The 21,872-nt window shown below is 45.3% G+C and overlaps 1 protein-coding gene across 1 annotated transcript in view; it reads right to left on the reverse strand.

Annotated features, from left to right (window-relative positions):
• The window catches only part of NAMPT (nicotinamide phosphoribosyltransferase), an 86,392-nt gene that overhangs the window by 32,704 nt on the left and 31,816 nt on the right, over positions 1-21,872 (reverse strand). Inside the window, exons 4-6 of the mRNA XM_029615471.1 lie at positions 19,078-19,206; positions 18,735-18,893; positions 5,421-5,557 (exon numbers count right to left, since the gene is read on the reverse strand). Coding sequence (XP_029471331.1) covers positions 5,421-5,557; positions 18,735-18,893; positions 19,078-19,206 — 425 coding nt within the window. The remainder of the gene's footprint in view (positions 1-5,420; positions 5,558-18,734; positions 18,894-19,077; positions 19,207-21,872) is intronic.

Raw genomic sequence — 21,872 nt, forward strand, 5'->3', positions numbered from 1 at the left:
TATTATCCACTATGATGCCTAGATCTTTTTCCTGAGTGGTAGCTCCTAATATGGAACCTAACATCGTGTAACTACAGCATGGGTTACTTTTTCCTATAAGCAACACCTTGCACTTGTTCACATTAAATTTCATCTGCCATTTGGATGCCCAATCTTCCAGTCTCACAAGGTCCTCCTGCAATTTATCACAATCTGCTTGCGATTTAACTACTCTGAATAGTTTTGTATTTGCAAAACTTGATTACCTCACATGACGTATTCCTTTCCAGATTATATATATATAAAATCTGGAAAGGAATACGACCTGTGAGGTAATCAAGTACTGAGAAAACTTCATAATTTCTATGTGCTATTTGATTTTTTAGAATTATATCTGATTTTTTTAGCCATGATTCGGTTATTGCAATGAAGTTTGGTTTATTGTCACATAGCAGGTCTGTGACGATGGGGAACTTTTTTGCTACCGATTGTGCATTTACTAGTAAGAATGCTAACATTAACATGTTTATGGTGAATTTATTTGAACTGTTGGTACTTTTTATCTGTATAAGGTTGCTATGTGAGTTTTCTTTTGACTCTTTTATTGTATGTTTATGTCTGTTAAGTGAAAAGTTTTTTCCATATTTACCTTTGTATAGGCAGACTGATTTGTTTTGCTGGTACTTCTCTTTCATTGTCCATGTTCCAAGTTGACTGGTTTTGTCTCGTGTAGTATATGGTTGGTCTCTCAGTCTTGGTTGCTCTGGGGTGTACAAAGGGGCATGCCCCTTTGTTGCGCTCTTTGGTGCGCGACGCCGGCGTGCGGCACCTCCGGCGTCCTTTCTTCAATTTAAACCCCCCTCTTGGCAGAAGCAAAAAATTCATTTAGTCTTTCCTCAATGGCCTTATCTTTCCTTATCCACAAGGAGACAAACTTTACCTTCTATCCCTTCTGCCAGGTTGCTCAAAGACATTGAACGGAACCAGTCCCAAATCTGATCTCTGTGGCACTCCACTTAACACCATTTTCTGCAGAGTAGATTCCATTTACCATTACACGCTATCTCCTGTCAGTCAGCAATCCATGCTACTACCTTGGCACCCACTCCCAAGCTTCCCATTTTGTTCATGAGTCTATGTGGAACTATATCAAAAGCTTTACTAAAATCCAAGTAAAAACATCCAGCATTCTTCCTTGATCTACTTCTCTAGTCACCCAAACAAAAAAAAAAAGTTAGATTTGTCTGATAAAAACTTCCCCTGGTGAATCCATGCTCTCTCAGGTCAAACAACCCACTGGATTGTAGATAGTTCACTATCCTTTCCTTCAGCAGAGAATCTCCATTAAATTTTCTCACCACGGAGGTGAGGCTAACGGGCCTGTGGTTTCCAGCCTCTTTGCACCTTCTCTGGAGAAGAGTGGTGGTGGTCCCACTTCACAAATCTTGCAGTACCACTCCCATTATCAAGGATCTATTGGACAGGTCCTTCAGTGGACCCGCCAGCACATCTCAGAGTTCCCTCAGTATCTTGGAATGTACCTCATTCAGCCCCATGGCCTTGTCTACTTTCAGTTTTCCTAGCTCTTTCCATACATGCTCTTCTGTAAGTGGAGTTTCGTCTACTCCACTCCCATCCACAGTCTTGTCAACTAGCGTCTTTCTCCAGGGTAGTCTTTTTTAGTGAACACCAAAAAAGTATGTTTAATATTTTGGCCATTTCTTTGACTCTCTCCACTCATTGATCTTTGTCATCTTTCAAATTTCGCTATACCACTTTGGACCTCTCTCTCTCTGATATATCTAAAAAAAAAAGTTTTGCCACCTCACTTTACCTCTTTGGCAATCCTCTCTTCTGCCTCACTTTTTACTTCCTCTTTCTTTATCTCCCTCAGTGTTACTAGATATTCTTCCTTGTGTTCCTCTTTTTGGGATCCTTTACATCATGAACACTGTTCTTTTTGCCTTGAAATCAGCCACCTCCTTTGAGAACCAGATCAGTTTCTCATTTCTTTTGTTACTTTTCTAACATAGATTTGTTGCCTTTGTAAATGCTTTTAGTTTGGCCCATTGTTCCACCTCATTTTCTCCCAGTCTTCTAGTTCTACCTCCAAGTACATCCCCATTTCAACAAAGTCCATATTTTTTTATTTTAAAAAAAAACAAACAAACCCACAACCACTCAGGTCTTTGGGTAACCTCTCTGTATCCTTTTTGCAATATCAAACCATACAGTTTGATGATCACTGGTAACCACCCAGACATTAAAGAATTATCCCTGTTAGTGAACACTAGGTTGAGTACAACTCCCTCCCTTGTGGCTTCCATTACCATTTGTTTGAACAGAGTCCCTTGAAGGGCATCCACTATCTCTCTACTTCTGGTAGATCCCACAGAAGAGATTCTTCAGGCTATGTCCAGCAGATTAAAATCTCCAACACTTCTCCCTTCTTTTCCACGTCTTTGACCAGATCTCTGTCTAGTTCTTCTGTTTCAGTCTGAGGCCTGTAAACCACACCAGTAAAAATTGATGCACCATATTTTTTTTTTTTTTTAAGGATAGCCCATAACGCTTCTCTACCCCATATTCCTTGCAGTTCAGTTGCTTGGATACTGTTTGACAAAGAGCTACTCCTCCTCTTCTGTCCTTCAAGTTATAGCCCGGAATGGCCATATCCCAATCTTGACACTCAGTGAACCAGATCTCTGCAACAACAACAACTATGTCCAAGTTTGCTTCCACCCATTAAGTCCTGCAGATCTGGGATTTTGTCTACACTACAAGCATTTGTGGTCATAGGTTTCCAGCTCGTCTCACTAGGATTGCTGCTCTTCTTAGTCATCTTTTCTGCTATTTTGAGCTGTTTTCTTCTCCCAATTCCTTTGTTTGGGGTTGACATGGAAATTTCATTGGCCACCTTCTAGTTTAAACGCCTCATAGTATATGCTCTGAATTTCTCATTTAGCATCCTCTTTCCAGCCAAGGACAAATTAGACCATTCTTTTAGTATAACCTTTTACTGCTCCTTCCATGGCCCCATCCATCAGTGTAACCAAAACCACTTGATTTACACCATGCTTTGAGCTAAACATTGAAGTTATCTATATGGTAGAACCTTTTCTTCCGCTTTCCATGAATAGATAATACTTCTGAAAAGACAATGGTCTTTGCCATTTGTCTAATCTTAGTCCCTAGGTTTTGGAAATCTTTCTGTAATGCAAGGATACCATGTTTAGCAAGGTCATTGGTCCCCAGATGGATAACTGATAATAGAGTCTCTACTTTCTTCTGTAATTGCGTTGACTATCTGGTTGGCATTTCTACTAGCTGAGGATCCTGGAAGGCATTTAACTTTGTGTCCCCATCAAAATTATTACCCAAATGTGTCCCTCCGATGACTGAGTCTCCCTTTTATGACCTTTGATAATGTTCAAGGGTTTCTGGGTAGACAGGATGACTACATCCCTTTCAGATATCACCTCATTTTCTATTTCTGGAGCTTCTTTTTATCTAATGCAGAAAAGGTATTATGTAAGAGTAACAGTGGGAAGGATGGGCGTCTTTATTACAGGCCTTATTCTGTCAGAGGCCACTGTAATCCATTTATTCCTGGGTTTCTGAATCCTGGATGTCTGACTCCTCTGTGGGAATGGGGTTAGATATTCAAGATACTGCACAGTTAGGGAAATTAGGTGTTGTATAGTCACACATGTTGTTCTACCACAACCCACTATAAACCATTTATTCATGGATTTCTGAATCCTCTGTGGGAGCTGGGGGATATAGTCTCGATGCTGCCAGGGAGGGGAGGTTTTCTGAAACTTGAGCAATTCCTCTTTCAGATGTGTCAACTGCTTTTTCGTTACAGACAGCTGAAAGCAAACTGGACAAGTCTTAAATCACAGGCCTTGTGACATAAGTACCACAATTATTATGCTGAATTAAAGACAGTCTACTAATACTGATTTATATACAAGTTGTTAGGTTAAGTGATTTAGACTTAAGTACCAATCTAAGCCCTTAAATAGTTCATCTAAGAAGAAATCCTAGGGGTGGAAGGGAACAAAACTCTTGTAGATACCAGCCTTTTTTAATTTAAGCATAGCTACTTAATACAGGTAGCAATATCAATACAGCTCACTTTCAGCCTATTATAGAAAGTGCAGAGTTAAAATTCCATGTTTTTGCACTTGTACACCAAGTGCTTGCTCACTGACTACATAACATTTTTCAAAATAAACACACAAGCATAAAACTAAGATTTATGTTTACACTAGCAGTTTGCTAGTCCAATGGAAGCAGTAAAACTAGCAGGTTTATCTAAGTGATTGTTCACATCAGTATCTGGCTGTATGCCATAATCATAAGTCAGACAGTCTGGCAACTATATGACAGTCCATCACGCTTGGCCAACACCACTTCAAAAGTAGCTTTTTCTTTATTACTGGGAAAACTGGGGACATTCAGCACCTTGGTGTGCATAGGAAGAAAACATGCATCTAGGGACAAGACCTTCATCATCATCTTTGGCACTGACAGATCAATTTCATATGCTTACTTCTGAGGTGGGGGTATATAAAGTCAGATATTCCCAGTCATTGACCCAATAATTTGGGAGTTTTCAAACTGTTTAATAATATCTCCTAGAAATCCCCTTTTCAAAAAAGAAACCACGAGAGGTTTCATACCATAAGTTTCTGGTGCATCATGCCTACCAAGGTCTCTATATAATTCACTTTGGGCTTACCTTTAGGAAAAGGCATCATCAAATGCTTATAAAGTTAATTATATAAAGCAGGTCAGGCAAGAAAATAAAGCTAAATGGTCCTTAAATGGCTTCAAGTGACTGGCAGTTGCTTTTTCTTCAGCCTGTTATTAGCTTGGAGAATGTGACACAATGCCTTTGCTGTATTTCCAATTGGGGCTTTCTGACTGTGGGGTACAGTGTCCACCGCTGTCTTCAAGCTGGAGAAGCCTGAAGCACCATAAAAGATCAGCCCATCACTGTACTCACACGATCGGTTCCACTCTTCCCATCAACTTAAAGTTACCCCAGTAAGGGCTGTGGAACCTATCAGCCTGCTTGGGTCATGGAGGTCTGCAAGCAACATTTTCAAACTCCTGTACAAAGGAACTACAAAAATGTAGAACCCAAGATAGCAAGAGACAGCCTATATTAACATGATTTCAAGACTGTATCAAACAATACATTAAAAAAAAAAGTTGTACAGAATCAAGATTGGACAGTCTATAGATTACAGGATTCCCAAATCAGAAAATGATCTGTTCCAACGTAAATGGAAAATTAACTCCCAGTTAGCAAGTGAAAATTGAAAGAACTCACTGGAAAGAGAATAAATCACAGAACTATGATCATCAAAATTCTTCACTTGAATTTTCAAGCATATGAAAAAACAGAACATATGAAGGACAGTCAGTACCTGTGTTCAGCAGCTGGAACAGAAAATCCTGGAACTGGGTCCTTTGTCCCATAATATCGTTTAATTAAAGCAATTCCTGCTACCGTGTCAGTTCCTTTAAAGTTCACCAAGTGAGCTGAGGCTCCAATACCTGCGGTCTTAAAATAAACAGGGAAAAAAAAAGGAAGATCAAAGGAAAATTAGTTCTTACCTGTTAATTTTCGTTCCTATAGTACCACGGATCAGTCCAGACAGTGGTTGAGCCTCCTTTCCAGCAGGTGGAGACAGACTAAAACTTGCAGGATGCCCTATATCAGGACAGAGCCTATCCTCTCACCCTTCAGTATAACGTATGTCAAAGCAGAAAACAATAAAACCAAGAATAGGATCAAGCAAGTAACCAAAAGCTCAACGGAGCAACCATAGATTAATGTAGAAGCATAGTATACCTATACGCTCTTGCATAAACTTGGTATAAAATAACCACCAAGGCTTCTGGTGTAAATGCTCAGTAATCTTGCACCAAGGAAAATATGAAATCTGCAGACCTGCAAGAAAACAAGCTTCGAGAGGACAGAAGACAGACAGGGAAGGGCGTCTGGACTGATCCGTGGTACTACAGGAACGAAAATTAACAGGTAAGAACTAATTTTCCTTTCCTGTACGTACCCGGATCAGTCCAGACAGTGGGACGTACCAAAGCTTCCCTAAACTGGGTGGGACCGAGACAGTCCCGCTTGAAGCAGTTGCTGCCCAAAGGAACCGAACACCGGAGCGTGTACATCCAGACGGTAGTGCCAAGCAAAAGTGTGCAGAGACGTCCAAGTGGCAGCCCTGCAAATCTCCTGCGGAGAGACAGACTGACTCTCCGCCCAAGAAGTAGCCTGCGAACGCAGAGAATGGGCTTTCAGACCCTCAGGAAGTGGACGACCCTGACAAAGATATGCTGAGGAAATGGCTTCCTTCAACCACCGCGCAATCGTGGTCTTAGAAGCCTGTTTACCCCGGTTGGGACCACTCCAAAAGGACGAAGAGATGGTCCGAAACACGAAAGTCATTGGTGACTTGAAGATAACGAAGCAAGACTCGCTTGACATCCAGTCGACGGAGGTCGCCCCCAGCCATACCCGCAATCTCCTCCGGAGAGAACGCAGGGAGTTCCTCCGACTGGTTGACGTGAAAAGCAGAGACAACCTTAGGCAAGAAGGAAGGAACCATCCTGAGAGAGACCCCGGAATCAGAAAAACGCAAGAAGGGCTCCCGACAGGACAGCGCCTGAAGCTCGGAAATACGACGAGCAGAGGAGAGAGAGACTAGAAAGACAGTCTTAAGAGTAAGATCCTTGAGCGTAGAGTGGCGAAGAGGTTCAAAGGGAGCCGCACAGAGAGTACGAAGGATGAGGTTGAGACTCCAAGATGGACACGTGGCCCGAGAGGGAGGGCGGAGGTGTCTAACACCCCTCAGGAAACGAATGACGTCCGGGTGAGCAGCCAAGGCATGACCATCCACCCGACCCAGGAGAGAGCCAAGCGCAGAGACTTGAACGCATAAGGAACTGAAGGAGAGACCCTTAGAGACCCTTCTGAAGGAAAGAAAGAACCAAAGGAATCGAGGCGGAGCGTGCCGGGACGCCCGCCTCCATACATGCGGACTCAAAGACCTTCCAGATGCACACATAGGCCAGAGAAGTCGACTGCTTCCGGGCTCGCAGCAGGGTGGAGATGACCTCCTCCCTATAACCTTTGCGCCTCAAGCGACGCCGTTCAAAAGCCAGGCTGCTAGACAGAAGCGATCGGCCTGGTCGAAAAATACAGGCCCCTGCCGGAGGAGACAAGGGAGATGACTGAGGCGCAGGGGCCCGTCCACCGCTCGATTGATGAGATCCACGAACCACGGCCTTCACGGCCACTCGGGAGTGATGAGAATCACCGGACCCCGGTGGAGTTAGATTCTCCTGAGAACTTTCCCTACCAGAGGCCACGGGGGGGGGGGGGGGGGGGGGGGGGGACACACGTACAGAAGCACGTCTGCCGGCCAAGGGAGAGCCAGAGCGTCCACGCCCTCTGCGCCGTGTTCCTTCCAGCGGCTGAAGAACCGATTGGCTTTGGCATTGCGCAGAGTCGCCATGAGGTGGACCCCACCTGTCCACTATCAGAGCCATGGCCGTGTCCTAGAGTTCCCATTCTCCCGGATCGAGCGACTGCCGGCTGAGGAAGTCGGCTTGAACATAGTCTTTTCCGGCGATGTGAGAGGCCGCAAGGCACTGTAGGTGACGCTCCGCCCAGGCGAGTAGGCGGCTGGCTTCTAAGGCTACCAGGGGACTGCGAGTGTCCCCTTGGCGATTGATGTAGGCGACTGTGGTGGAGTTGTCGGACAGGACTCGTACCGCCTTGTCGCGGATCAGAGGAAGGAACTCCTGAAGGGCCAGGCGGACCGCCAAAGTTTCCAGCCGATTGATGTGCCAGAGCGACTGAGTCTGGGACCATATCCCCTGGGTGGACTGAGATAGGCAGACCGCACCCCAGCCCAACAAGCTGGCGTCCATGGTTACTATCGTCCACTGTGGAGCTTGAAGAGGCATCCCTTGTAGGAGATGAGGAAGGGACAGCCACCACTGTAATTCATCGGCAGTAGACTCCAAGAAGGGAAGGACTACGTGGAACTGCTCAGACACTGGTTGCCAAAGAGACAGCAAAGCTTTCTGTAATGGATGCATATGAGCAAAATCCCAGGGGACCAGATCGATGGTAGAAGCCATGGAGCCCAGGACTTGGAGATAATCCCGGGCCGTCGGTGAAGAGAGCGCAATCAAATTCTGAACCTGACAGATCAGTTTGAGGGCTCGCGCCCGAGGTAAGAAAGCCTTGCCTACTCGGGTGTCGAATTGTGCTCCCAGAAATTCCAACTCCTGGGTGGGCTGAAGCTTGCTCTTGGAAAAGTTCACTATCCACCCGAGAGAGGCAAGGAGCTCCAGGACTCGATCCACCGCCCGCCGGCAAGAGGTCTCCGACTTGGCCCTGATGAGCCAATCGTCCAGATAGGGATGGACGAGAATCCCTTCCCGGTGCAAGGCCGCAGCCACTACTACCATTACCTTCGTGAAGGTGCGAGGAGCGGTCGCGAGGCCGAAGGGGAGAGCTCAAAACTGGAAGTCCTGGTTGAGAATGTGGAATCGGAGAAACTTCTGGTAGTCACGGTGGATGGGGATAAGAAAATATGCTTCTGCGAGATTGAGGGAAGCAAGGAACTCTCCTGGACGGACCGCCGCAATGACCGCCCGCAGGGTTTCCATGCGAAAGTGGGGGATCTTGAGGGCCCGATTGACCCTCTTGAGGTCCAGGATTGGGCGGAAGGACCTGTCCTTTTTGGGCACGGTGAAGTAAATAGAATACTGGCCGGCGCCAATTTCCCTTTCTGGGACTGGGACCACCGCCCCCAGATCCAGAAGCTTGGAGAGAGTCTGGACCACCGCGTCCCTCTTGGCCCGGCCGCAAGGTGAGAACAGAAAGAGATCTGGAAGTTCCCTGACAAGGTCGAAAGCGTACCCGTCTCTGATAATGTCGAGGACACACTGATCCGAAGTGATTTTGACCCATTCCTCGAAAAACAGGGAGAGGCGTCCGCCGAGGTAAGGGACCGAGGGATGGGCCGGCTGAACTTCATTGTGTGGCAGGTTTAGCGGTGGTATGCACGGGCAGGCCCTCGCGAAAGGGCCGCCTGCCACGAAAGGACTGCGACCAGGACTGCGCACGAGAAGACTCCCTAGGAGTACCGCCCCGCCCTCGAGAAGCGAAGCGACGCTGACCCCTGAAGCGAAAGTGAGAGGCCGCGAAGGACCGAGAAGCCTTAGGGCGGTCCTCTGGAAGTTTATGGACCTTGTTGTCAGCCAAGGAGTCCATAAGCTTGTCGAGGTCCTCGCCAAAGAACATCTTACCTTTGAAGGGAAGGGTGCCCAACCGGGTCTTCGAGGACTGATCAGCCGACCAGTGGCAAAGCCAAAGGAGCCTCCGGGCAGCCACTGCTGAAACCATCGCCTTCGCCTGGACACTGACCAAATCGAGGAGGACGTCCGACACGTAAGTGATTACCGCCTCCAGACGTTCGGCCTGTTCTGCCTCACCTGGCGGAAGCTCCCGGGCGCAGAGTAACTGTTGGACCCACTGGAGGCCTGCCCTCATGAGGCTGCTACAGCAAGACGCCCGAACCCAAAGGGCCAGGACGTCGAAGATGCGTTTCAGGTGAGCCTCCAGCTTACGATCTTGCGAATCCTTTAGGGCCGTGGAACCTTCCACCGGGATCGTGGTGTGCTTGGCCACTGCAGAAACATAAGAATCCACTGATGGATATTGCAACAGCTCCAAGCCCTCTTCCGGGAGGTGATAGAGCTTATCCATCGCACGCCCCACCCGGAGCGAACCCTCAGGAGCCTCCCATTCCCGTTGGATAAGGAGCTTACGCATGGGGTGGAAGGGAAAGGCTGAGGCCGGAGCCCTCCCAAAACTGAGTTCATATCCTTAGGGAGTGAGGCCATGAGATTATCCACGGAGGGACTTTCCAGACCCAGCTCCTCCAAAACAAAAAGGGAGGAGGGGCTCTAGCTCCTCCTTACGAAAAAGATGAAGGGCTCTGGGGTCATCCCCCTCGGGGGGGGGGGGCATCTGCCGAATCAGAGGAAGCAGCGGGGTCCGAGGACCCAGGAGACACCGGGGGAGGGGGGCACCCCCGGGACCACCCGCACCCGAACTGGTCCCTGAGGCTCCGCAGCTGGTCCAGAGGTCAACGGCGCTGAGCGAGAGATTTTAGACGGGGGGGGGGGGGGGGGGAGGCATTCATCCATCTCATGCAGGCTAGCTAAATAAGATTTGTGCATGAGGACGACGAAATCCGCGGAAAAAGGGACCCTGGATTTACCGGGGGGGGGGGGCACGAGGGAAGGTCAGGACCCCCCTCCTGGGAACCCGCAGTGGCCAAATCGGGGGTTAAATCGAAAAAATCCAGCCCCCCAGCCCCAGGGAGCACTGAAATCGGCCCAGACGAAAAATCCAAGATGGCGGCCGTTCCCGGGCTCTGCCGACCCGGGAAAGGCCTATCCATGCCGGGAGGAGTGGAGCCCCGGGCTAAATTTGCTTGTCCTGCCGAGGAGGGACCTTCCCCACCCTGCAGATAAGCAGTTCAGAGGCCCTGCCGTGAAAAACACGATGAGGACAGCCCACAAGAAACACAGGCTGTCAGCCGGGACATAGCAACCTCGGCTGAAGAAAAAAAAAAAAGCTGAACAAACAAAGCTTGATTGACAGCAGGAGAGAGCAGGCGGGAACCTGCTGCCTTCTGCTTCTCTGACTGCCGGTTCTAATCCTATACTGACCAGAAAAAGTTAAAAAAGCTGGTCACCTGCTGCAAATAAGTTAGAGGTAGGTGAGTACCTGCAACTTATTGAAAGTTAAAACTTTGAAACTTTTTTTTTTTTTTTTTACTGAGCGCAGCAGTGGGTTCAAAACCCTCTCGGCAGCCAGAGGGGGAACGAGGCCCAGAGAGCGTCGGTCCCCACACCTGGAAGCGTACACGGACTCAGGACTATGCAGGGAACCCCCTCCTGCAAAAGGGGACAAGCCCCCCTGAGCCAGGCAAGAGCTGGGAGACGGACGTCTCCCACACAAAAAGGCACTAAAGAAGGTAAAAATTATTTCAGAGATTCACTTTCTATAATTTTTAAAAAGAACCAAAAGTACTTGCTTGAACCTAAAGAGAATAAAGAGGCTGACTAGCCTACAGCAGAGAACCGAAGGGGAGATGCTGCACCTGCTGGGAGACAGACGAATACTGGAGGGTGAGAGGATAGGCTCTGTCCTGATATAGGGCATCCTGCAAGTTTTAGTCTGTCTCCACCTGCTGGAAAGGAGGCTCAACCACTGTCTGGACTGATCCGGGTACGTACAGGAACTGCACTATGTACCACAGACACCAGCAAATTTTGCAATTTGTAGTGTGCCAATACCATGGAATTTTGTTTTCTTCCCCCATTTTATGTTTTAGCTTTATTCTTTCCTAAATCAAGTATGCTCAATGGCAGCATGTTATTTTAGGACCTCCTATTGAACATTCCCCTATTACATCAGTTGTACAAATGCAACACATCCTGTTTTGCTTTTCACTGCTGCCCCAAGAGACAGCAGCAGTCACCAAGATGGACACCCATGCAGAAAAAACCATTTCATCAGACTTGCTGTAGGAGGAGGGTGAATGCAATGGAAACAATGCAAGTAATCTAGTGCCTGTCTCCCCATTAACACTAAAGAGGTTTTGGCACACACTGTTCATTGCACGTCTCCAGAGTGAAATATTTGCGAGGAAAAGGTTATGCAGACCTGTCTGCTCGTTTAGCAGGCTACTATTTTCTCCAAAGCACTACCACACGTTTTGGAACTTTCCAGAGAAATTTACACACTCCCTTATCTTGCAAAGCTGTTTCTGTCATACCATAAAATAGAATGAAGAAATAGCTTTATTTACTTAGCACATGCATAGATACTAAGCCAAGCAATAGCCTTCCTGGTGACTAAATGAGTTCCTGAAGCTCTCCGTGCAGTTCAGTCAAAGGACACACCAAGGTAGGCAAACTGTGATATCTGAGATTAGGCAGTGCTTTCTAAACATTTTGGCCCATTAATCCTCCTGCCTCAGCTAACTTCCTGACTTGGTGGACTCCGCTATATGGGATGGCATGATGGAAGGTGAAGAGTTAAGGAAACTGCTGAATGAGGGTAGGCTTCAGTGAAATTCTTCCTATTCCACCGAGCCTGCTGATGTATTGGGGGGGGGGGGGGGCGGGGGGGTGGAAGCATAATATTACTCAGTACTGGAAGCCAAGGGAGACCAGAAAGTACCTGTAATGGTGGAATTAAGTTGTACATCATGTTTAGTGTGGACTGACAGACAGCAGACTGGTGCACCAGTGTTGCCAACCTCGCTTATTTACCGTGAGACTGGGCTTCTTTTTCTAATCATTAGTGGGTTTGGTTTTTTTTCCCCGATTTGCGGGTTGCTTTTAAATTGGGCTATTTCTTTCTGCCAGTCGTGGTTTTTTTGGACTTGTTGGGCGGGACTTGTGCTCTGATGTTACAGCGATTGGCTGCTGCTGCAATGAAGCCTGTCCATAGCAGGCGCACCCTATATTGCAGCAGTAAGCCAATCAGAGCAGAGCTACAAACCTTCACGAGCACATTTGTGGGCCTACCCAGCACGGCATGCACAAGCATCCCACGTGGGCAGACCTGGAAGGCCAGCAGCAAACAGAGAAGGAATCTTCAGACTGCAGCTACAGCCAGGTATCAGGAAGGGAGGAATTAGTATGTTGGGAGGGGGGGGGGGAAATGAGAAAGTGGGGGCCAGAGATGTGCTCGGAGGGGGGGGAATGAGCATGAGGGAATTTGCTGTACTAGCTTCTTGCCAGGTAGTAATATGCTGAAGTGATTCAACAAAAATATGTATTGTGACAATGCTGACAATATAGAGAATGAAGAACTGGCTGTTAACTAAAACAAGGTCTGACAATTAGTGTAACTGTGAGAGCTACAACAATTTACTACAATAAAGTCAACTGTTTTGTATGTATTACAACAGTATTTCAAGCATTAAATGCTATAAAAATTTAAAAAAAAAAAAAAAGTCAATCTCATGTGTTTTGGGCTTTTTTTGGGAAAAAAGGTGCTTGTTCTTTCATGAAAACCTGGCAACCTGTGGTGCACCGTACTTTGCATTTGAATACACAATGGTAGAAGCAGATGTTCCCTGCCCTTTACAAAGTACACCTTTTAGTGCCAGTTACTGCACACATGACAATGACTTTTATAGGCAGAATTAATTTTCTTTTAATGGGGGGGGGGGGTGCAATATTTAAAAAGGGATTTCTACAGGTAAACATTTCCCCCACCCCCCCGGAAAGAAATTTATTGAAAAGTCTGCCAAGAGTAGGGTGGGACCAACTGCCCGGACAGTCCGGTTTTCAGTGACTTGTCCAGTGTCCGGTTACAAGTGTAACCGGACACTGTAAAACCTGGTCAAGGCAGCGTTCTACTGTGGCCGTGCCAGGGGCCAAATCAGATTAGGCGTAGCTTGGAGCCTGGCGCACCAATCAGCTGCCTGCTCTGGGCTGCAGGCGCTGGCTCCCTGCAGCTACAGAAGGTTCCAGAGCAGGCTCAGATTGTGAAAGGGGCCTTCTCCTCAGTGCCTGCTGGAAGTTAGAGCTGCTTGTTGTCCCACCTCTCTCTTAACTTACTTGGCCCATCCAGCTGCAGCCTGCTGCCCTACCTTTAACTCCCTCTGAGCCCCTCCAGGGACTAAGGTACCCATTGCAGCCCCTCACGTTTTCTCTGCAGTGGGGCGGTGGCTTGCTGTGCTGGCACTGACCACTTTCCATCGCCTATTTCACACTCAGCTCATATCTGTCCAGCACCCTGTTGTCACTGTGATTGCCCACTGATCACTGCAGGCTATGCTTAATGGCATCCATTCATCAGCTCTCATTGTCAAGTCTGAACCTGGCCAGTTGATTCAGATTTGCAGCATGTTACCTCCCCAGGCTGCTGCCCCCACCCCTGTTTTCTGTTCTGGTATTTGTTAATGCCCCCTCCCGCTGACTGAAAGCAGCCTTTTTATTTATTTTTTAATATTCAACTGGCTGGTGTTGCTGTAGCTGAACCAAACATTCCAGGTCAGTAGTAGTGGGGGAGGGGGAGGAAACCTTGATCTTCTCCCTTAAGTTGGAATTACCTGTTATTAAACAAAACCTGAAGTGTACTGTAATGAAACCCCAGGCTCTACCCCTTTTCCTGGCTTTCCCCCTCCCCAGTATTGCCATTCCCCTCTCCCTGCATCGTACTCTAACCCTAGTGTCCCCCTCCCCTACCTAGAATTCTCCTGGTCCCCTCGGGCTGTTGTAAGGCCGGCCATGGGAATGGGCAGCGTCTCCCTGAATGATGTGACACAGAGATCATAAGCAAGCGAGCACGAGCGAATGTGTGGGTGGTGGGAGAGTATGCATGAGCGAGAGAGAGTGTGTGTAGGTGAGTTGTGTGAGAGAACATGTATCTTTATATTAAAAAGAGAGAGAAGAGAGTTTGTGCATCATCCCCACCATTCCACAACAATCTCAGGATGACTGGAAATCAAAGTCTCCAGGTATGCAGCGAGCAGGAATTTTTAAAAAAATTCCTTATTCATTTTAAGTATTGGGCTAGATTTTAAGAGCCCTGCATGCGTAAATCCTGCCGGATTTACGCGCACAGAGCACTCACGGGCCGTCGCGCCTATTTTGCATAGGCCGCCGGCGCTCGCAAAGCCCTGGGACACGCGTAAGTCCCGGGGCTTCGTAAAAGGGGCGGGAGGGGCATGGCGATGGTTTGGGGCGGGCCGGGAGGGCGGACCTGAGTCCCCCGGCACTGCGACCTGTGCCGGGGGATGCCGAGGCGGCGCGCGCAAGTTACGCCTGCTTCAAGCAGGCGTAACTTGCACAACAAAAGGTAGGGGGGACGCGGAAGGAAAGTTCCCTCTGAGGCTGCACGGCTTGGCGCGTGCAGGCTGCCAATTTTGCGCAGCCTTGTGCGCGCCCACCCCGGATTTTATAAGATACGCACGGCTACGCACGTATCTTATAAAATCCGGTGTACTTTAAGATCAACCTCATTGTGTATTTAATGTGCTTGCTGTTTTTAACATTTTATTGGTGTTCCTGAAATTTTTAAAAAATGTTTTGAGTTAGATTATAGGATTTATTCTACTCAGCTGTTTGAAATGTTTATTTTTTAGTAATAGGGTTCAATTGTTATGAATGTTTTATATTTCTTGATTTTATTGTTTGATGTTTTATGAGGAATGGTGATGCTTCCATTTTTCTATTGTTGCACTGCATACAGAATCTGGCTTGTTGCAGTTTCCATGTACATGTTTCTATTTATGCTTTATGGTCTGTTTATTGTATATTTGGTGAGGGTCTGTCTGTAACCAAGCTGTGATATTCTACTAACATGTAATTTCTGTGTAGGGATCTATTGCTTTGCAGTGAATGAACTGCTGTACTAGGATCTTGCTTTAATGCAAATATTTCTGAAGAGATGAAAGTAGAATTAAAGGTCAAAAAACAAGGTGTATGATAAGTTAGTCCAATATTAAAAAAAAAAAAAAAAAAAAGTGTAACATCTGTAACTAGATTTCAACCTTTCCTCTCTTCACCACATCTGTGAAGCAGCAGCAGTTATGCTGAATTTAAACAGTATTGAGTTATCTATGTCTTACAACTGCCTCCATATGCCATACTTTAGTAAAGAAAAGGGGGAAGGGGGATGCCCAGAGGTGATAAAACTTCACAGTTGAAAGGGCCTATATCTGATAACGATGAGAGAGCCAATGTCCTTAAGTCCTCTTTGTATTTTACAAGCGCTTGATCATCCTAATTTCTAGTTTCTTTCTGTTCTTGTTTACTGCTAAAGTTCCTTTTAAGTACCCTAATTGAAAGGTCATGAAGGGGGCCTTCATTTGACAAGTGCTCAGCTCCTGAGCTGTCCTTCTGTTTCTCTGTAAAAGTTTTAGATTGCTGTGCATGAAGATTGATTTTGACTCCCCCCCCCCCCAGATGTAGCATCCTTCACTTTTTTTTTGCATTGACTCTTGTACACACTGTTTATAGAGAAGCATAAGCATGAACTTCTTTTTCATCTTTTCCCCATGTGGGTAGCTATAGGGTCCTGTAATGTGCTGGCATAACTTACGTTGTAGCGTTTTACAAGGTTCTGCACCATTTTCTTCTGTTTGGAGCTTATTCCTTTTAAGTTTTTTGTTTTTTTTTTTCAGATTAAGTGTTTGCCATAAGGCTAGGACTGGGAGGACATGAAAAGAATATTTCTTTCAATAATTCATCCTCCAGTAGTAGCAGTTAAGGGTCTTATGATTTTCTTTAGGTTTCCTAGGTACAAGTGGCATCTGCTGCATGGTTTTCTTTTCCTTGTACAGCAGTAGGTTTTCAGTTGGTGTTTTAAGTGAGGATGCAGTTTTCTTGGAGAGGATTTTTGGGGCGATAGGCCTTTTATTTGAAGGATTCAATAAAAGCTTTCAAGCATTTCCTATCTTCTGGGTCAGAAGAAAATACGGGTAGTATTATGTAACTTGGCTGGGAATAATGGACTTTTTAAGATGGGAAGGATGAAAACTGGAGCTAGAACTAGCAACATACAACTCTATGCAGAAGAACTCTGCAAATGCACTAATCAGAAACCAAGAAATGAATTGATCCAATTGTACAAGATGAAAACATTCATAAAAACTCAAAAGAACCATAAGAAATATACAGTAACAAAGCATAAACATCAAAACTGGAGAAAGATCTATAATTCCATTTGAAGAAAAAACACAGGACCATTAGAGCAACTATCATTGATGCACTAAGAATTTGAAGGTTGTCAAAGTTTAAAAAAAAAATTGTCAAAGTTTAAAAAAAAAAAAAAAAGAAAAAAGTATACTTTAAGAAAAAGAAGCCAAGCGGGAGGAGGTACGAAGAGATGGCCTTCACATCATCCAATATACTAAATGAGACTTCAGTGTAGCGCTGGGCACACCACAGCATCTTCTGTTCTCTCAGTTCCTCCCCTTTTCCGTGACACAGGGCAAGTCTCAAACTAAGAGGCCAACATAATATCGGGCACTGAGCTCAGCGCACCATTAAATGTGCGGTTGACATGCTTTTTGGATGCGCTAGACATACACCCAATGCAATATCGGGATTAGCGCGGCCAAAACATGCGTCCATACCGGCACTTGGCTAATAGTGCTCATCACATGCAAATGCCATGTTGATGAGGCTATTTTAGCTAGTATCCCCGATTTAAACCCCCCCCCTCCCCGCCACCATACAGCTTTTCTGTGGTTCCTCCTACTTAATATAGTTGCAATTCGTGGCTGTGCATGGGTTAGGAAGATAGACGCTCGGAAAATTGAGCGTATGCTTTCCTTACCTGCGCTCAGCCACTTCTCCCAGGCATTCAACGCTATGAACGCATAATTTATCTTTTGCGTGTCCTTAGTGCACCAGCTCATTTGAGTATTACATTGAACGCCCAAGAGGGGGTGTGCTTGCGTTAAAATAGGCTCCCCCAGGTTGGATGCACTTTTTTTTTTTTGGCGTGCATGATACTGCATGGTCCTCTAAGAACTCTTAACAGCCTCCTGCTGGTGGCCCAAGCATTTGAGAAACTCACGAAGACTGGGCTTGCTTCCCAGTCTGCCATTCTTTATTATGTAACAGAACAGCACTTGCATAATGTATTTATCCCCTGCCCAACTTTCCAGATAAAACAATGTCACCACAGGGACAAGGAAACAAACATCGCTACATGCAATCTAAAGTCCTACAGAAACAGAAGAAATATATCTAATCAATTTCAACCTTACTAGATTACACAATGCATAAATATCCCTCCATTTGTATTTACAGAAGGCAGAGAGATCTATATAAACATGACTAGAATGGATATGGAAATTATGAACCCAGGTTCACTCCTCTCTCCATGCCTTCTGGTTATTACAGCCAGAAAACAATACAGGGACTTCCAAGCTTTGGTTCCCACAGGAAAAAAAAAAAGACTACAAAATGATTGCATATTTTCTAGAAAGCCTGGGATGCCATGGTATTTCTAACCAACACAATATTACGTTTAGCAGGGAGAATAAACCAAAATCCTGATGGACTACTTTCCCCACCTCTGGCCTGTAAATGCAGCTGCATGTTATAGTAGACAAGTCTACTTGGCTTACTGTTAACAGAGCTCCTGCCAACAATTAAACCAACGCACACTTGGTGTCCTTGTTCAATTATAATCTCTCTTTGTGCTACTTGCTCCTCTCCCATGCACAAGCTTCCTTCTGACATTTAGGACATCTGCTCTAATCTTCTTTAAATCCAAGTAGGAAAAAACCTACACTACTTCAAGTCTTGCCTTTCCCTAAACAGTTATCCCTTCTCTTTCTACCTTGACCTCATGGCCCTGCTTGCTGTGGTATGTATGTATGTATGTATGTATGTATGTATGTATGTAGCAGAGAATCCTGGTGATAGCATTTAGAGGCCGAGCCTGCTAGGATCTAATATGATGCTGCCCAGTCTTGCTTTAAAAAAAAATTTGACACCCACTATAAAACTTTTAATTAAAGAGGAGGGATTAAACACACAAATGCCAAAACAGGCTGATATGGAAGGAAGCCTTTCCAAATGTAGAAAGGCTACTATAAGAGGTTAAGCATATAATAAAGATCAATGTTGTCATAAAACCTAGCAGACATGAGTTTTACCTCTTGGGAAGACACTCCTCTGTACCCAAAGTCATGTAGTTTATACTCCAGCCCAGCCAAGCTCCCAGATGTCTCCATCAAATACTTTGCCAAAATCTTCTTCTGCTCCCTGGAATTTGTAGCAACTGTGATCGGATACCAAGTTTGAACAAGGATAGTCTATATAAAGAGAAAGTAATTAGAAAGGATATGCAAATAGAAGACGTCTTTGTAATACTGCTGCTGTCAAACGGGAGAAAACAATTAACCCATTTCACATCTCTAGATAAAGAGTCCATCTGCATAGCCATGCCCACTATATGTGTTTCAAAACTTTCTTCTATTTTAGGAGCCTTAAACAAACCTCAATCCAATTTGTAAGCCAGTAGCATTCAGGATCTGTGTTTTCCACTGTAAAAAGAACATTTCCTCTTGGAATGACACTGCCCTCGGGAACAGCCTTCACTTCTATGGGAAGATGCCCACCATACTTCTGTAAAGAGAAGACAGACACCCACAGTGTAAGCTGTTTATCTGATTAGATGCCAAGGGGGTAATTTATATATCATGCATGAGTCACGATTTTCGAAGTGGACTTATACACAAGTCTATTTTGAAAGTTATATCAAAATCTACCTGCACAAAGCTACACCTGCTAAGACATCCACACAGAAAAAAAAAAAAATAATAATGAAAGTGCATGCATTCTTAATCCAAAAGTCAGACTGGAAAAATGCTTGCGTTTTCATTTTATTATAAATCAAGGGGTGGGGAGGTATATATTGGCAATTAAGGATACAACAGAGGATCACTTCCAGGGATGAAATCTGTACAATCTTCCATTATTATAAAACATTGTATGCAAGAGAAAGTAGGAGGAACAGAAGGATACTTAGGAGGTATAAGATAAGTAAACAACAAGCAGATTGAAGCACTTAAATGCACCTATTAAAAAAAACAAAAAAAAAACAAACACACACCACTTTGCAAGAAGTCAGTTTAGGAATCAAGCAGACAAAGTTATATAAATCCCCAAGCTTGGACAAGTTGGGGGGAATTTTATAATATCCTACTGTATAAAGTGGCTGCTTTTTGAATTTGTGATCAAATGAGACACATTCCCTTAAAACAATTACACTAAATTCACAAGAGGGGCAAAGATCCTGAGGCTGGAATGTCAGATATCCCTGGCAACCCCCCCCCCCCCCCCCCCAAAAAAAAAACATGGATCTTAAATTGCTGGCAAAAGGTTATGGCAGAGGCATTCAAGTGGGTTTTGTGCACCAGAGATATCCCACATTCAATCTGTAAGGAAAAACATGTGCAGATATACAAATACAATCTATTCATATTATTTTCCAATCAGGCCCAAGATAACAACCCCCCCCCCCTCCCAGAACACCTCCCTCAAATGCAGTTAGGACATATCGGAGGGGGAGGGGGGCAAGTTTTAGACAATCAGTCAATTTATATAAGTTGTTACTTTCTAATGTAACTAGCTTTGAAACTTCTCTCAGAACGAAGGCAATCCTTTTTTAGTTAGACGTATAAATTAGTCCAGTTCTCAGAAAGTGCTACTAGGTTGATTTTTCTTTTGCACTGTACATTTGTGGTAGGAACCCCATCTTGCATCAAGATCCTTTCTATCTTGATATGGCTATCGGCATTGGCCAGTAAACATTTTTAAACAAAAAAAAATTCTGCTTTCCAATGCTTCCAAAAGCAAATCAGCTGTGCTAAATTGCTTAACCTGAAGTGCTCTGTCGCTAATATCCGGAGATAAAAAACTGTCAACTCATTCACAAGTGGTTTCTCAACCTGATGCTCTCAGCTCCACTGCAGTACAATACATATAAGCAAGGGTTCCCAATGCTGGCCCCTCCAGGGCAAAACACATCTGGGTTTTCAAAACAGTCAGCCTAAGCAAATTAACTGTGATCGTAGGCCAAATATATGCAAATGCACTTGTTGGATATCCTGAAATCTAGTCCCATCTGCAGTTCTAGAGAACTGGAATTGGGACCCCAAAGGTCCAGAGCAACAGCCTGAAAAAGCTGGGGGAAAGAGTAGAGTACTTTTTTTTAAGCCATAGTTTTTTTCCCTGTCACAAAGAAGGAATGTCTGGGATCCACTCACTCTAAGAACACAAGACAGATTTATATTAACGGCTGCTTGTCACAAAATTAAGCTAGGAAGGGAATGTTTTCAGAGTTTACATGTGAAAAAAAAAAATAAAGTTCCCCCCCCCCCAATGTGATTAAGATACTGTTTTCTGCCCTGTGATATATATTTATCTTTATTTGTTTAAAATACCTCATGCACTGAGATAGATACATCTGGCTGGCATCAGCTAAGATTTCTCATAAGCAATACAGAAGAAGTGGGCAGAGCTGCTCATAAGCCTAGAGGTTAATGTAGAACTCCAGACTTTTTTACATGCAGTAACCATTTCTAACATCTTCTGTGCAGCACAACATTTAAGACGAACGGCTGATTTACTATCAAGCAGCAGCAACACTGGACACTGTTCAAGATCAACTTGAAAGTACTCCTCAGAATATTCAATTAAAAAAAAAAAAAAAAAAGTCAGACACCACCAAAACATAAGAACATAAGAAAATGCCATACTGGGTCAGACCAAGGGTCCATCAAGCCCAGCATCCTGTTTCCAACAGTGGCCAATCCAGGCCATAAGAACCTGGCAAGTACCCAAAAACTAAGTCTATTCCATGTTACCATTGCTAATGGCAGTGGCTAACATATGCATTAACCTGACTACCACACTAAGGGCCGGATTTTTAAAGCCCTACATGCCTAAAAATCCAGAGGATTTACGCGCGTAGGGGAGGTTACATGCGTCAGGCATATTTTCAAAAGGCCTGGCAACGCGCATAAAGCCCCGGGATGTGTGCAAGTCCCGGGGCCTCTACACGGCCGCTGGGCTGGGGATCACGCACTGGCAGTCGGCCGGTGCGTGCAACTTTACTTCAGCCCTGGGGCTGAAGTAAGTTTTGTGATGAAAGAAAGAAAAAGGAAAAGGTAGGGGGGAAAGGGCGGGGGGAGATATGGGACGTGGGCATCAGCACTGCTGGTCAGGCAAGTTAAATCCTGCGGACCCAGAAGTACATTACTGCTAGTGAAAGGGAAAAATACATTTTG

The sequence above is a fragment of the Rhinatrema bivittatum genome, chromosome 9, assembly GCF_901001135.1.
Source record: "Rhinatrema bivittatum chromosome 9, aRhiBiv1.1, whole genome shotgun sequence".
Lineage (NCBI taxonomy): Eukaryota > Metazoa > Chordata > Amphibia > Gymnophiona > Rhinatrematidae > Rhinatrema > Rhinatrema bivittatum.